We start from the raw sequence: 17,307 nt of genomic DNA, 5'->3' as shown, positions 1-17,307 counted from the left end.
GAGCTCTAACAAGGGATGCACAGACTTCTGCTGCGACCCCTACCATCAGTAATGTCTCTCTGAAAGCACAAGGTCACAGGGGTGTCAGCGCGGAGCCGGGATCTGGGACAGACGCTCAGTCAGTTCCTTCCTCCCTGCACAGAGCTTGAATTCACCCAAGATGAGTTCGGGGACAATTTGGCTTCAAACGCACCGGAGGTAAGGGCTGACACCCGGAGAGCAGAGAAACAAGTCTCTCGGTGGAGTAAGGAGGGGGTGGACTCCTTAATACCGTTGAGACCCTGTAAGATGCCCCGACACTCCATCAGCGGAATGGCTCTCGGAGGAACTGGCACGACTGAGAACTGAATGCAAAGGCCTTGAACGCCGCTGGAGGGTGAAGTATCAGAATGAAAACAAGCCGAAATACTTAGAAGCACTCAAGTTTTACCATCAACAAATTAGGAGAGCGCGGGGGGAGTTTAACATGGAACAGATCGAAACAACTAAAAACTCCCCATAGAACGTATTTAGTATGGTAAAACAACTCACTTCCGTAGAACGTGTAACTGCAGCACTGCCTGCTTCGGCAGACTACTGTAATAAAGTAGCTGGTATATTTTGGGGAAAGATAGAGAGAAAATATGCGCTACCTTCTCTGATTGCAGCAGGAAATATAGCTTTGCTCCTGCTAGAAAGGATTCACTGGCGGAGGATCATTTTACCTTTCACCCTCCTGAGGAAAGTGATGTTCTAAAACTTATGGAAGCAGTCAAGTCCGGGTCTTCCCTCGATGGGATTCCCAGAAGCTGTTACTGCGAGGGAAGGCAGCCATTGTCCCGGTCCTTACCAGCCTGCTGCAGATGGCCTTCAGTTCGGGGCAGGTTCAATGCAACTGGAAACACGCTATGGTGGTGCCACTGCTACAGAAACCATAGATAGACCCGGCACTCCCAGAAAATCTTAGACCGGTATCTTTGCTTCCTTATTTTGCAAAAATTGCTGAGAAACATCTTCACGCCCAATTCACCACCTTTATGGAAGAAAAGCAGGTTCTCCACCAAACCCAATCGGGGCTCAGAGCGCTTCACATCACAGAATCGCCCTAACTCCTGGCTCCTGAAGCTCTAAAAATAGCAGCTGACGAGGGAAGGACGATGGCATTGATCTTGTTGGACTTGAGTACGGGGTTTGATACAGTCTCCCATGGCCTTTCACTGGACCATCTGTGGGAGGCCGGTGTCACAGGCGGCACATGGGAACGGATCAAGTATTTCTCACAGAATAGATCCTTCCAGGTCCTACAGCGTCCTTTTAAGTCCAAGGTGTGTCCGCTGTCTCAAGGGGTACCACAGGCTCGGCCTTCAGTCCAACTCTATTTAATGTCTACCTGTGCCCTTTGACAGACATTGGGGTGAAACGGGTGTCAAATGCGGATGACACATTGGAGCAAAAGGAGGCAGACGCGGCACCTGATTTCAAACCCTGCCTGAGTGATCTTGCAAATTGGATGAAATTCAGCAGTTTGCAAATAAACGCAGGAAAGACGGAGGTGATGGTGGTTGGCAAACAGCCGTCTATATGGTCACACTTGTGGTGGCCGGAGGAACTGGGCCCAACTCCCAAAGTTAAGGTTAGAAATTTGAGAGTCTGGTTTGACCACACCTTATTATTTGCAGAGCAGATATCAGCTGCGGCTAGAACATGCTTTGGCATTCTTAGATTGTTGCGCAAAATATTAGATATGCTGCCAGTAGATGCAAAAAAGACCATTTGCAAGCCCTGGTCACGTCCCACCTAGACTACTGCAATGTCCTCTATCTGGGGGAGGACTAAAAAAGTAATTTGAACATCTTACAGAAGGTCCAAAATGCGGCTGCCCGGGTGATATTGAACATCCCCAGGTGGGCATCGGTGGGGCTGCCTTGAGGGCACTGCACTGGCTTCGGCTTCCGGTACAGGCTAGAATCACCTTTAAGGCTTTATGTTTCTGCCAAAGGATTGTCAACGAGAGAGGGCCAAGGTACCTGCGCCCGTTACTCACTGCGTACAGACCCACCCGGAACCTGGGATCTACGGGCACTGCTAAGCTGGTAGTACCTAAGGTCCGTAAGGCACAATCAGGAGGTAGATCCTTTGGTTTCCTTGCGACTAAGGCCTGGAATAACCTACCTATCGAACTAAGGATCCACCATCTGAAACAATTTTTCATGGAAAACTGAAGACCTGCTTCTTTTAAGCACCCCCTGGGGACTGGCATTAGCATTTAGGCTACAGGGCTTTTGCCTTGGGATTGGTGGGACCTTGGGGTGGCGGGGTCTATGGGCTTTGGTATGGTCTGTGATGTCCTAGCGCGGGGACACTCCGTTGGAGTAATCAGGCGCTTTATAACGGATGCGCTGACTTCTTCTGCGAGCCCTGCCGCCGGTAATATCTCTCTGAAAGCACAAGGTCACAGGGGTGTCAGCGCGGAGCCGGGATCTGTGACAGACTTTCAGTCTTGCACGGAACTCTAACAAGGGATGCACTGACTTCTGCTGCGACCCCTGCCGTCTGTAATGTCTCTCTGAAAGCTCCTTTACCTGTGAAGCCCGTCAGCAGTGCAAGTTACAAAGTGCACCTCGCCTTAGTGCACGCTAACAACGGGCTGGGCGCTGGGGACCCCTGCTGATGAAATCCAGTTCACCGGTTTCAAATGGTTCCTAGTTTAAATATGCTTTGCGGAAGAGGCGTTGGTCATTTTTATTAGCAGTAGGAATGCCATTACTACAAAACAGACCCCCTGGCATGTACTGAGAGATAACTGCACCCGAGGGGGATTCTCCTAGTTTCAATGCAGTCAAGGTGCCAAAACGCGCATCCTAACAGTGGGAACCATTTGTAACTGGTCTGTGATGGCAGGCAGGGAACATAAACACGAATAAAAGGCGCACCCTGGAAATTGGAAAAGGTTGTCTTACAGAATATCGCGCCAAAAATACTGAGACGGCTGCGTTCACTTCAGCAGGTCTAGATTTACTATCCTTAACTCCATGTCTACGCATCGCGTAGATCTATATATAGTTACCTGTGGCGTCACCGCCATACGTTCATCCCCGTGTAATGCCGTTCCGTACAAGCGAGTCTGCTTGCTGCTGTGTAGGTGAATGGTGCTGTTGTGTTGTATCGTGCTCTTCCCTGTGTGTATGGATGCTGGCAGGGTGGCCGGTGTGACGTCACGTTGTGTGTTCCTCTGGTCTCATGTATCGTTGGCTGTAGCTTGTTACCATGTAGTACGCATGTGTGATAGAGACATCTAGCCACGGATTCCTCACCGTTGAACTTCCCAGGTGTCAGACCAGATCCGGACAATTTTTCTTCTACCAAAGCCCTTGTACACCGGTCAGCTCTGTGTGGCGACGTCTGCACCGGAAGTGATGTCTGCATCATCGATATACATGCCTTCTTGGCCCGCATTTGCCATCTGGCACGTGTCACCAGCAGGAGGCCATGAGGCCCAGCAGCCTCAGGGTCATTCTCACCGAAACCCAGGATAGAGGCTGAAACATCGGCATCATAGCCTGAATATCCTGGACTCGCCGGTTGGGGGGATAATCCCAAAACTGCACTGTGTGCACCACAGCTGTGATGAAGGGGAGCGAGGTGTGATAGTTAACCCCAGAGAGTGCCGAAGGTTTGCCATAGTTTGAAGGTGGAAGATGACAGCCTGGGGCGAGCCCGCCTTCAGCTGCCAGTCATTGAGAAAGGGGAAGACTGTCACCCAAGACCTCCACAGATGAACTGCGACCACCCCCATCACCTTGATGAACACCCGAGAGGTGCTGGTAAGGCCGAAGGGGATCACGGCAAACTGAAAGTGCTCGAGGCCTATTGCAAACCGCAGGTAGCGCCGATGGGCCGGCAGGACAGGAATATGAAAATGAGCGTCCTGCAAGTCCAACGCTACATCCAGTCTCCTGGGTCCAGGGCAGACCAGACCTGAGCTAACGTCAGCATTTTGAATTTCTTCTTTTTGGGGAAGAGATTGAGAGTTCAGAGATCAAGGATAGGATGAAGGCCTTTGTCTTTTTCAGAACCAGAATGTCGTGGTGATAACAACCACAGCCTACTTGTGGCACCGGGGCCTTCTCTATGGCTCCCTTGGCCAAGAGAGCTGTAACCACCTCTCGGAGAACGGAGAGAAGATCCCCCATCAGCTGATCGTGAGATGGTGGAATGGAGGGAGGGGTCATCTCGAAGGCGAGGGAGTAGCCCCTTCAAACAATCTGCAAAACCCACCTGCCCCAATTTATTGACTGCCAGTTAGGCGCGTGATGGCAAATCCGGCTGTCAACTGGGTGCATATGGTGATAACAGAGCAGAGTGGGAGGGTTTGGGGATGGTTGAAGTAGGGGAGGTGGGAGACTGGCCAGACCGTTGCCCCCCTGACCCACGAGATCTGTGGGCCCTCAGGCACACAGCGGTGGGGGACCCCGCCTGGCATAGTGGCTAGGTGTGAATTGGCGCAGCTGGAAGCCCCTTCCATAGCCACAAAAGGCAGATTGAAGTGGGCGTGGGGCAGCAGAGTGGTTTAAGGACCTGGCCGAAGTACGAGAATCCTTAAAGTGCTCGATTGCCAAACCTGCCTTATTTCCAAACAGACAAGTGCCCTCCAACGGTATGTCCATTAGGGAAGTTTGGACATCCCCCGAAAAGCCAGTTGTCGCACTTAAGGGCCACTGTTGTGGAAACCGCTCTGCCTAGAGAGTCAGTTGTGTCGAATCTGCTTTGAATAGTGAGCTTTGCTGCACCTCTCCTGTTAGTGACAGCTCGGGATAGTACAGCCTGGGCCTCCTCCAGGACCCGTGGCAGCACCTGTGCAACCGTAGCCCACAAAGTTTGGGAATAACGTCCCAAAAGGCATGCGCTGTTCACAGACAGTAGTGCCAGGCTCACGGAAGAAAACATCTTCTTCCCAAATGAATCCAGCCTCTTGGATTTCCTATCCCAGTGAGCAGTCGGGAAAGCACCTTGGGAGGAGGAGGCTTGGACCACCAAGCTCTCAGGGGTAAGGCACGAGGAAGTTCGGGTTCCCAGGTGGGGGCGATGGTGGCGGGCAATCGTCCTATTCACAGGAGCCCCTGTGCTGAGTTTGGACCAAACACCCAACAGGACATCAGTGAGTGCGCCATTGAAAGGGAGTAAGGGTTCCAAGGTGGAGATTCCCGGCTGCAGCACCTCTGTCAAGAAATGAGTCTTTACTGCCACAGTGGGTAGCTGAAGGTCAAGAACCTCAGCTGCCCTCCCCACCACCATTGCATAAGAAGTTCCCTCCTCTGTAGCCGCGGTAGGAGGAGAAAGCAAACGAGCATCTGGAGAGATATCCAGGCCACTGGCTTCACCCAGCTCCTCCCACCAGTTCACACACTGTTCCTCATACGGCTGTCATTTAAAAGGGTCCAGTGACCCTCACTGTCTTTGCCGAGGCCTAGCCAATGACAATAAGGCTCAGGCTCCGATCTAGGAGGCACAGCTAGAGTCAGAATTGATGTTGGGCAACGCCCCTCCAGCGCGGTTTTGGGGATGACACCCAGAGCATCAGCATTGGCCGGTGGAAGGTTGCTAATCCGGATCCAAGAATGTATCCCTGGGGCCCCACCAGAGCTGGAGCTGCTAGCGTAACCAGACGGGGCCCCTTCCTACCATGCAGGCCCCAAATATGAGACACATGGTCTCATAGAACTCTTTCAGTTGGGTGGGGGTCGCTCCAGCCTTTGGAAATTTGGGGAGGCGCGGAGCCGGCCAGAGTGCAGTTTCCGGGTAATGAGGCCTAGAACACCGAAGCTCCCTTGTCATATTAGCCGATGGATGTGGAGAAGTCGAAGAGCGCTTCGACTTAGCAACTTATTTTTGTGCCTCCTTCCTGAGTGTCCCAAGGACTTCAAATGGAACGAGGACAACTTTGGGCTTCCCCAGCAATCTCGGGACCTTCCCCTTGACTGGGATCTTGACTTCCATGAAGTTGCATGCTGGGCCCCTAGAAGCTTCAGGGATCGCTCCCTCAAAGCCCTCGGGGCCATGGCCCGGAAATCAGAGTACGACTTGGTGTCATAGTTGTGCTCCAGACACCAAAGACAAACGAGGTGCGGGTCCGTCACAGACATCGGCAGGTGATAGCAGCCTCAGGGCTTAAAGCCCAACTTGCGCAAATACATCCTCAACACCGGGAAGTAAAGCTCAAATATAGTCTACAAAATGTCAAGGACAGAGGGGTAGCTCTTCTCTGGATCAGTGCTGGCTGGTGCGGAAAGAAAAGAACTGACGTCAGAGCACCTGGGTGGCACCTATATACACCGCAACATCACTTCCAGCACGGACGGTGGACATGGAGCTGATCGATGCCACCGACCGGTGCGCAGGGGTACGGCTCATGAAAAATCTTCAGGATTCTGTGTGACACCTGGTTAAATTCTAAGGTGAGCAATCAGCGGCTAGAAGTCTCTATCAGATAAATGTGTATGCAAAATTATTTAAATGTCATGAAATGCACTTGGGATTTCATAAGAGAACATTGAATGCACGGGCAAATCTCACATTTAAAAATCCTTCTAGATCGGATCCAGGTGACCGGTCTGAAAAGAAATCGTTTGCTACCATTAATTTATTTCTTAAATTAGTCTTTACTGAGACATTTTCTATTTGCACAAGTCCCCCGCAGCAAAAAAAGGGGGTGAGAAATTACACGCTGAAGTAATTTCTGAAATTTTATATAATTGATTTAACACTAAAATGCATAAATTATGCAAAATAGACCAGCTCAACAGCAAATATTCAAGGGCCTAGAAGTGATGACTGCCTCCTTCTCCTACCATTTAGTTAAAAATAGTATATTTTGTAGAGACCACAGCGGATGAGCTGACACGCCATGAAGGAGGGCGGAGAGTCCTGTAAGCCCAAACACAATCGTGTAGGTGTCATTAAGGACCTAGAATGGGCTCTTTCGCGGATGGGTAGTTTTTACAACACCTTTAGTACATTTATTGTCACAAAAAATAATGCCTCCGTTGGGATTATTCGTTACACAGGTCATGACTGCTGACACACAGTTAGCCGGTCTAGGCATGGCTTCCAACTCTGAGAAGGTTCTAGAAGGAGGGCTGATCCGGCACATGCGCACGCGACTACCCGCTCAGAGAAGTTTCTAGGAGGGCTGGCCCCAGGCATGCGCACACTACTCCTGCTCAGAGAAGGTTCTGGAAAAAGGGCTGGCCCCACACAAGCACACATGACTCCCTCCTATGCACAGGCGCTGAAAGCAGGGCTGGGCCCTTACAGGAGCACATGGCTTCCTGCTCTGAGATGGTTCTAGAAGGAGGGCTGATCCGGGACATGAGCACGCGACTACCTGCTCTAACAAGGTTGTGGAAGGAGGGCTGGCGGCCACGCATGTGCACATGGCCTCCTGCTCTGTGAAGGTTCTAGAAGGAGGGCTGTCTGTCATGCGCACTGCACTAACTTCCTATTCTTGCTCTTCCAGAATGACACGTGGAGCGAGCTGTACTCCTTCGCCCTCTTCAAGGCCATGAGCCACATGCTGTGCATCGGCTACGGCCGCCAGGCTCCGGAGAGCATGACCGACATCTGGCTGACCATGCTGAGCATGATCGTGGGCGCCACCTGCTACGCCATGTTCATCGGGCACGCCACAGCCCTCATCCAGTCCCTGGACTCCTCGAGGCGCCAGTACCAGGAGAAGGTAGGCCATGCTAGAGGCCCTGTGGGTGGGGCTGCTCTGTGATGTCATTTAATGCTAAGGATGTATTTAGACCCAATGGTTACCTTCTGCCATTGACTAGGGTCAGTGGAGGCCGAGGGAGGTTTCAAGGGCGCCTCGGTCAGCAGCACAGCCTGTACTCCAGGGGCAATGCACACTGCTTATCACTTGCCCATCCAGTACACTTCAGTGCCTGTGAAGGGCTGAGGCTGTACGACCCAGCATCACACGCTGCACCTATGAACAACCATCCTGCGATGGGCAACATTACTCACCCTACCACTGCACAACACAGACTGTGCTGTTCGTTGCCACATAAGGTACCTGTGTCCAAGTCAATCTGTACTGTATATTATCACATACGGTACCTGTGTCCTGTACTGTTCAGCAGTTCCTATTGTGTCCAGATCATGTTGTACTATTAAGAGGTTTTCTTTTTATGGCATATGTGTCGCAGGGATTCTGTGCTCAGACAGAACTGTGCATAGAGGCTTGGAACCTCAGTGAATTAGGGTTTGCCAAAACTCACCTTAGTACCCAAAAATCCCCTACCAGACTAGCTACAGTGTCTCATTGGTCATCACAAACTCCCAATGTTTAGACAAACCAGAACGTGGACTTAGTACACCTCAGGTAACGTGGAACACATGAACACTCTTTTGTTATACAATCCTTTCAGTCCAGAACAAGGAGTAAAAGGACACTTGCATATTTGAAATGTTTATTCACTAATGCCGTGCTCTCAAGAGCAGTATCTTAGCCAATACAAGCAAACATATTATAAGAAACAAAGTAATCCGCATAGTCACTAGTCCATAGAACACAAACGGTGAAAGCATAGTATTATGCTAAAATGAATAGGGTTAAACAACACCTAATTCTCACCCTCCCTAGCTAGTATATTATATTATATCTAAGAAGGTCTCTTGTGGGTTTTAGCAGGGCGGGCCCATACCTCAAGATCCTAGTGGTAAGGGATCACATCATCAGCAACCAGCTCTCTGCATGCGAAGCACCATCAAGTGTGTTGGTATGCTGTTGTGCAAAAGCAATATAAAACGCGCCTAAAGCCAGAGCCTGGCTGCAGCTGCATATATGTTAGGTCTAGGAACGTGGGAAGATCAGTGCTCACAACAACCACTGTGTTGAGATATCCTTGAAGGTTTCTGCACTCACTGTGCAGACACAGCTCGCCAAGCAAGGCTGATATCAGAGCAACAACATATTATTCTCGCATGAACCGAAAACATTTTACTAGGCTCAAAGCTAAAGCAACAGCTATGCGTCCTGTGCAAAAGCAGCAGAAAGGTAAAATGGCGTTTAAACACCTAAAAAGCTCATGCTAACTTAACACAACATACAAGCTATATATATCTATATGACATATGCTTGAAATGATATATGTACAAAGAACACGTAACCACTATAGCACCATGCCAAGGTCAGATGTATTGGCTTTGCCAATGCTTGTTAATTGGTTACTATATATGTTGTATACTTGTGCCATGACAGTCACATGACTGCCGGCCAGTACCAGGTCTCTGAGGCTGCATTGATAAAACATCAGTGTTCATAATGTGTCCTCCGGGTCAAAGGTGACATTTGACTAGAGTGTTTACACATGTGCAAATTACTCTACAATTTGGCTACAAACGGTTTTGCCATATAATGAATTCATACAGTTTCTTTTTCCATGGCATTGGATTTCTGCTCCTACACGCTTTGGTTCTCTCTTTAGTGTTTACAGCTTCCTGGGTTTCTTCTCACTTCATATCAGTCGCCGCAGGTTTTAAAAGGCCTAAGTAACTTTCAACTTTGGTGATCAAGTGAAATCTTCAGTGGTCCCTGCGGGAACAGTACCAGAAAATCACAGACTAACCTCTGATAGAAATATCAAGTCCTAAATATAGTTTACAAAAATATTGCACCTTTGGAACTAATATTAGAAAATCTACAGCAAGTGGAAGGATATTTTATTCTTTATTTAGAGCACAAGATTGAAGTCGGATAGTATTTTTGTACACAGTATTCTGACATGCGGCCATTGCAGAGTCGTGTATGGCGAATAAGCAGTGGCTGCTGCTCAGGGGTCAGCCCGGTGGGTGAGAAGCAGACATCACAGTTGTTGGAGTGGAGGCGGCGGCCCCACGTTGGGCACCCTCTAGAAGCAAACCTAATCCAACCTATGTGTACTTCTATAGCGCATGGCTACCCGAAGGCTTCCCAGCACTGGATGACCCATAGCGTAGCCCAGGAGCTGACAGGGGTCCATCTGAAGAGGTCTTGATTAGTGGGGCTCGAACCAGGCTTTAAGCTGTTGCCTAAACCTTGTCTCATTCTCACGGCTTCTTAATGCTTTGGGCAGTGAGTTCCAAAGTTTAGGAGTAAGATGTGAGTAGGATCTTCCACCCCATCTAGCTCTGAGAACTTGAGGTACCTTCAGGAGTCGGGCAGTAGAAGATCTTAAAACCCTACTAGAGATGTAGGGTGCCTAGAATCCCTACTCAGGGAGGGTCCTTTGGAGTTAAGCCCTCTCAATGCAGGGCATAATGTTTTGAATTTCATCCTTTGCTCGATGGGAAGCAGTCGAGGTGTGTTTTGGGATATTGAGTAGAGTCCTTGCTGCTGCCTTTTGGACCACCTGGAGTCTCTTTCTAATGTATTTAGGGAACCTGTGTACCGGGAGCTCCCTTAGTCCAGTCAAGAGAGAACAAGAGATCAGTCTTCTGGACGTGATGGGCAAGAGATCTGAGGATGCCAACGCAAGTTGCTGAGAGTTTCTTTGCCTCTGTATCCATAGAAAGAAAGGGAACTGTCCAGCCACATACCTAAGCGTCTGAAGGGGGAGGGGTGGGAGGGTTGCCCGGGTGGGAGGGTTGCCCAAACACTGGTCTATTGCCCAGAATCACCAGCTCTCTCTTTTCCCCATTCAATTTCAGACAGCAGTTTGCGGAGGGGGAGAGAATCCGTGTACACGGATCTCACCAGGCTCCCATTCAGAACCCAGCTCTCCCTTTTCCTACATTTATTTCAGATACTCTCCTTCCCTGCAGGGCGTTCTTGGTTACACAAAGTGCTTGGAACAGACAGAATTCACAATCATTAACCGCGTTTTCCTATCACAGTGGCCTGTTTTTTTCTTGTAATTCTGCCAGATTCCTGGAAAGAGAGAACAAGCTCCTCGTTATCAGGCGGACAAAAGGCAAAGGATTTTTATGTCTCTCCGGCGCAGGCGGACACAGTCATGTGTCCGGGGACTGGGCTGCCAGGGCAATCATTTTGGGACCTGTGGTGTCAGCGACTGAATGCCCCAGCCCTTCAGGACCAGGGGAAGAGGTTACAGGGACAGCACTTATACACAGCTCGGCATGTACCGCTCTGCCCCCGGACAGCACTTATACACATGTCTGATTGCATTCAGGACCAGGGGCAACTCTTACCACTGCTCAGCCTGCACTGGTGTGAAGGAAAGCGCCCCTTTTTACATGGTTACCCCCTAACATTTCGCCAGATACCTGATGCAAACATGACTGAGTGTGTGCTGGGACCCTGCTAACCAGGTCCCTGCACCTGTGTCCCTTTCTCAAAACTGTACCTTTGTACCCACAATTGGCACGTCTCCGACCACAGGTAAGCCCCTTGTAAAATGTACCCTGGGTACAAAGGGCACAGTGAGTAGGGAAGGCCTCTACGTGCTGCAGCACATATTGTGCCACCCTTAGAGGTTCTGTACCTTAACACCCACACACAGCCATTGGAGGCTGCATGTTTTGGTGCAAAGTTGGCATGGCACATATCCCGGTGTGCCATGGCTGCAACCCACTGCCCGTGGCCTAGGTCAGTCACCCCTTTAGCTGGGTGCATTAGACGACAAGTGAGGGTAGAAGTGCACGAGCGCTGTACTTCTACAGTGTTTGGGTCCATTCTTAGACATTGTAAGTGCAGTACTGCCATTAAGAGTATATGGTCTAGGAGTTGGTCATTATGAACTTCGCAGCTCCATGATTGATTTACTGAAACCTGGGAAGTTTGGCATCAAATCAATCAAAGCATTTATATAGCGCACTACTCACCCGGAGGGTCTCAAGGCGCTAGGGGAGGGGGGGGGGGGTCCGCTACTGCTCGAACAGCCAGGTCTTGAGCTGCTTCCTGAAGGCGAGGTGGTCCTGGGTCAGGCGGAGGTGGGTCGGGAGGGAGTTCCAAGTCTTGGCGGCCAGGTAGGTGAAGGACCTTCCCCCTCTGGTGGTTCTTCGGAAGCGGGGGACGGCGGCGAGGGCGTGGCCGGTCGATTGAAGCTGGCGTGTGGGAGCGTAGAAGTTGAGGCGGCTGTTGAGGTATCCTGGGCCTTGGTTGTGTAGGGCTTTGTGTGCGTGGGTGAGGAGACGGAAGGTGATTCTCTTGTTGACCGGGAGCCAGTGCAGGTCTCTCAGGTGTCCGGAGATGTGGCTGCGACGGGGGATGTCCAGGATGAGTCGTGCTGAGGCGTTCTGGATCCGCTGGAGTCTCTTCTGGAGTTTGGCGGTGGTACCGGCGTAGAGGGAGTTGCCGTAGTCCAGGCGGCTGGTGACGAGGGCCTGGGTGACCGTTTTCCTGGTCTCGGTGGGGATCCACCGGAAGATCTTACGTAACATGCGCAGGATGTTGAAGCACGACGAGGAGACGGCGTTGATTTGTCTGGTCATGGAGAGGGAGGAGTCCAGGATGAAGCCCAGGTTGCGTGCGTGGTCTGTTGGTTTGGGTGCGCTGCCCAGGGCGGGGGGCCACCAGGAGTCGTCCCAGGCGGAGGGTGAAGATCCCAGGATGAGGACTTCCATCTTGTCCGAGTTCAGTTTCAGGCGGCTGTTCATCATCCACTTGGCTACGTCTGTCATCCCTTCGTGTAGGTTGGTTCTGGCGGTGGCGGGGTCGTTGGTGAGGGAGAGGATCAGCTGGGTGTCGTCGGCGTAGGAGATGATGTTGAGGTTGTGTTGTCGTGCGATGGCTGCGAGGGGGCTCATGTAGACGTTGAAGAGGGTTGGGCTGAGCGAGGAGCCTTGAGGAACCCCGCAGATGACTTTGGTGGCTTCTGATCTGAACGGGGGGAGGCGGACTCTCTGTGTCCTTCCGGCGAGGAAGGAGATGATCCACTCCAGTGCCTTCTCCTGGATTCCGACGTTGCTGAGGGGCTGCAATAGGGTACGGTGGCAGACAGTGTCGAAAGCCGCGGAGAGGTCTAGGAGGATGAGGGCCGCTGTTTCTCCGTTGTCGAGCAGGGCTCGGATGTCATCGGTGGCTGCGATCAGGGCGGTCTCGGTGCTGTGGTTGGCCCGAAAGCCAGACTGCGAGAGGTCGAGGGATCCGTTCGTCTCGAGGAAGGCGGCCAGCTGCTTGTTGACGGTCTTCTCGATGACTTTTGCAGGAAACGGGAGCAGCGAGATGGGGCGGTAGTTCTTGAGGTCGGTGGGGTCGGCTGATGGCTTCTTTAGTAGAGCACTGAGTTCGGCGTGCTTCCAGCTCTCCAGGAAGGTAGCGGTGTCGAAGGAGGTGTTGATGATGTCCCGCAGGTGGGGTGCGATGACAGCGTCAGCCTTGTTGAAGACGTGGCGAGGGCAGGGGTCGGTCGGGGATCCGGAGTGGATGGAGTTCATCGTGCGGACGGTGTCTTCGGTGCTGATCGGGGTCCAGGCGCGGAGGGTGGTGGTGGGGGCGGTGGTTCGGTCGTGGCGTGCGTCGGTTGAGTGTTGTGTATGTCCGCGATCTTGTTGTAGAAGTAGGAGGCGAGGGAGTTGCAGAGGTCTTGTGAAGGGGTGATGTTGTCTCCAGCGTTGGGGTTGGAGAGCTCTTTAATGATGTTGAAGATTTCCTTGCTGTTGTGTGCGTTGTTGTCCAGTCGTTCCTTGAATGCAGTTTTCTTGGTGGCATGAATCAGTTGGTGGTGTTTTCGGGTGGCGAGCTTGAGGGCAGTCATGTTGTCTGGTGTTGGGTCTCTGCGCCAGGCTTTCTCGAGGGCTCGGCAGTTCCTCTTGGAGCTCTTGAGTTCGTCGGTGAACCATGGGGCTTTCTTGATGCCGGGTCAAACTTCTCAGCACATTAAACCCACACTGATGTCAGTGTGGGATTTAATCTAAAATGCGCTCAGAGAGCACCTTAGAGAACCCCTGAAAATTGACCAGCCCTGTTGTGGTTCCTGAATGGCTGCAGCCATTTGCCACCACCAGACCAATTTCTGGACCCTTGGGTGGAGAGCCCCCGCTCTCTGGGGCCAGAAACAAAGCCCACCTTGAGCATAGGTGTCACGCCTCCACCCCCAGGGTGGGCTTGGTCCACGAAGGGGAAGCTTCAAAGGCTTGCCGCCTTTGTTAGCAGATCCTGCCTTTTGCTGCACCCTGCAACTGGCCCCCACCGGTTCTGATCCCCAATTTGGGTGGGAGAATTGGCAGAAAAACAAGTTAGGAAGAGTGGTGTGGCCACCTTTTCCAACTCCACCACTCGGGTGTGGGAGGCAAGGTGAAGCACAGCTCTTCGGCCTCTCAACAGACCACTATCCAGCCCCTCAACAAACCCCTATCCAGCCCCTCGACAGACCCCTCCTGGCCCCTCGACAGACCCCTCTCCAGCCCCTCGACAGACCCTTCTCAGGCCCCTCGACAGACCCCTCCTTGGCCCTTCGACAGACCCCTCGACAGACTCCTCTCCAGGTCCTCTAGAAGAGAACCCCTCTCTGGTACTCCGACAGACCCTCTTCAGCCCGAGATGGCTGCACCTCAGCTGCTGCTCTGCCTTATCGGTATATGTCAGATTTGTGTCACAGCTGAAGACAGGTCCTTCGAGAGCTAAGGCCTCAGTGGATGAGCCAGAGAGTAGGAAATCGGGAGGGGGCTGTGGGAGACGGGCTCCCCTCAGCAGATATAGTGTGGAACAGGGGAGGGAGGGCAGGAGACAGGATCACCGCAGGGTCTAAAGTTGTGAATGAGATATGGAGAGGAGGAAGGTTTACGGAATACAGACCGTCAGCACAACAGGTGTGGCCTCAGCCCCTCTGTACAAGCAGCAGAGACAGGTAGATCCGTCGTCCGCTACCGAAGCACAGCTCACGCCACTGTCGCACTGTGTTGTCCTGGATGTGGCCCTGTGCCAAGTTAGGAGCTTATGCTTCTCCATGGGACATGCGACCCCCTCCCCTCCCTCAGCACGAGAGACACGTCTTTACAAATCAAATCAAATATTAATTGGAAATACGCAGCCTGGATTGACGGTTTATGATCCCCCCCCCCCCCCCCCCGCTGGAGCCGCTTTGAACTTCCAGTGCTAGGATTATCTCAGCCTCAAACCACCCCATTGCTATTCCATGATCCATGCAAGGGGGGAGACGGTGGACTTTACCAGCCCATCCACCTGCCCTTCCCGCTCTCATAAGTTTCACGTGCCCCTAGATGTCATTGCATGTGGTTTTGGTGGGGCTGGAGGGTGATATGCATGGATGTGGTAGTCTTAAGGGCTTTGCATGGCACTGTTTTAGTCCATCTTATCAGGTCTGGGTCTTGCCAGCGCAGCTGCCAAGCGGACATACTGCTTACAATACACATAGAGTGGTCCTTGGGTCCGCCCCTTTCAACCATCGGCTTTGATGGACCTGCACTAGGCTGAGTCGAGGGGAGTATCTCATGTACGGCTATTGGTAGTCTGGCGTATCCTTCCACAGTATCAGGTAGTGATCTTTAAAAGCATCAGGCGTAATACATGCCATGCCAATTTTATTTCTTCAAAAATAAAAAATATTACATCAGTCCTCCCAAAAAATAATTTACAGAAAATCTGCAGGATGGTGCAACGTTTTAGATTTTGGTAGGCGAGGGACGTGAACATGACATCATTTGAGGCGCCACTACCGGATTAATCTCAAAAGGCTGGCTGAGCAATGCAGCGTGTGAGTGCAATTATACTTTGCTTTTAAAACCATCCATGAAAGACTGTGAATCTTTCAACGTGAAAATGTTTCCATCTGGTCACGAGTAAATAAGCACATGCAGACATGGCAGCCAGGAAAACAGGTCTCAAGACCCTGAACTGTTCCAGTCCTTTGTCTGTGGTAGTGACTGTGTGCCTCCCCAATGAGATCGTTTTGAGATATATTTAAACACACACAATGTTTGAGTGTCTGTTGATAAAGCACTGAGGAAGGCTAGAAGCTGAAATGCATATGCTTATTAAATCAACGTGAAACTCCAAAGCGTCCCGTGAGTGTTCCGCATTTGCAGCTTGAATTTTTCCTGTGATTTCACCTTCACGTTTAGCGGAGAATGCACCCGCCCAGAGTGCAGCAGTTTAAAGGTGAAACCTGGAGCTTGAATATATATATATATATATATATATATATATATATATATATATATATATAATGGCTGGGAGCACAAACACAGAATAAACCACCTTGCACAAAATCTGGGTCCGTGTTTTCAAGAGGAGCTAAGCCTGCCTTGCTGCCGAATTATCCTTGGAATATATATGTATATATAAATACACCCATATATATACACTGTCCGGTTTTAGGTTTAAACCTATAATAACTGATAAAATCCCATGAGAGAGAAATAGCCCTCACCAGTGTAATCATATAAACCGTGAAAAAACACCTGCATAACCACAAATTAAATGCCATTCAAAGAAAGGAAAAGGAGAGTGAAAGAGTCATTTTTCTTCTTCCTGAAGGGGCCAATACAATGTAACTTTGTCATAACAAGCTAGCAGCAAGAAAGAATGGGCTAACATTATTCTGCTTGGGTGTTGTTGTTTAGGGATGTCACTAAAATATTGTTTCTTCTTCCTTTTGCTTTTTTCAGTTTTGTGGACTTTGGTCTAAAGATGCAGGGTTTAGAAGCATATTTTTGGAATTTTTTAATTATTTTATAGATGGAAGCAAATCAGAAAATGTCAAAATCATATTTGATATTTTGGCAGCATTACATTTTTTCACTGATAGTGCATGATATATAGACAGTGTACATACATTGTATATGAGGCCATTTTAATTTCAGTGCAGAAAACAAGCAATAATAAAAGCAAACTTTTCCATGAACACCGGAAAAACACTGTTTCTGTTGTTTTTGATGGCACCAAAATGTGTAACCACTGATAACCACTGTTTTTTAAGGTATTGAAACCACTGAAAACCCCCCACCAGAATTTACCAAAAATAGAAACTGAAAATAAGAAAGGATATATATGTATATATTTTGTTTTGGGTGCATCTTGAGGCATATGATAAGAAAAAAGAAATGTGTACAGATACCACTGCTGGGCAAAGAGAAGTGGCATAATTAGGTAGGGATAAATATGGCATGAGATTGAAGATCATGGTGTAATATTATCAACATTACGATTAAGTAGAAACGTGGATAACTGTAATATAGTGAGAAATGAATTTGCTGCTTGATAAATGCCCAGTGAGGGCACAATTATGAGGCAATTGGGGCTGTGAAAAGAAGTTAAGGTACATTTCCCTTTTAATAATTGAGCAGCAGCTTGACTTGTCTGCCAGAAGTCTTGGAATGTATAATGACATTTCTGCATTTACACATAACGTGGCGATAGAGACA

The 17,307-nt window shown here is 50.2% G+C and overlaps 1 protein-coding gene across 1 annotated transcript in view; it reads left to right on the top strand.

Annotated features, from left to right (window-relative positions):
• Positions 1-17,307, top strand: part of HCN2 (hyperpolarization activated cyclic nucleotide gated potassium and sodium channel 2) — a 259,302-nt gene that overhangs the window by 162,921 nt on the left and 79,074 nt on the right. The window contains exon 4 of the mRNA XM_086946741.1: positions 7,496-7,714. Within this exon, the coding sequence (XP_086802867.1) occupies positions 7,496-7,714 (219 nt within the window). The remainder of the gene's footprint in view (positions 1-7,495; positions 7,715-17,307) is intronic.

This window comes from Lissotriton vulgaris, chromosome 12 (genome assembly GCF_964263255.1).
Source record: "Lissotriton vulgaris chromosome 12, aLisVul1.2, whole genome shotgun sequence".
In the NCBI taxonomy this organism is placed as follows: domain Eukaryota; kingdom Metazoa; phylum Chordata; class Amphibia; order Caudata; family Salamandridae; genus Lissotriton; species Lissotriton vulgaris.
Note: the sequence above shows the minus strand (reverse complement) of the source record. Positions and strands in the feature narration are given on the sequence as shown.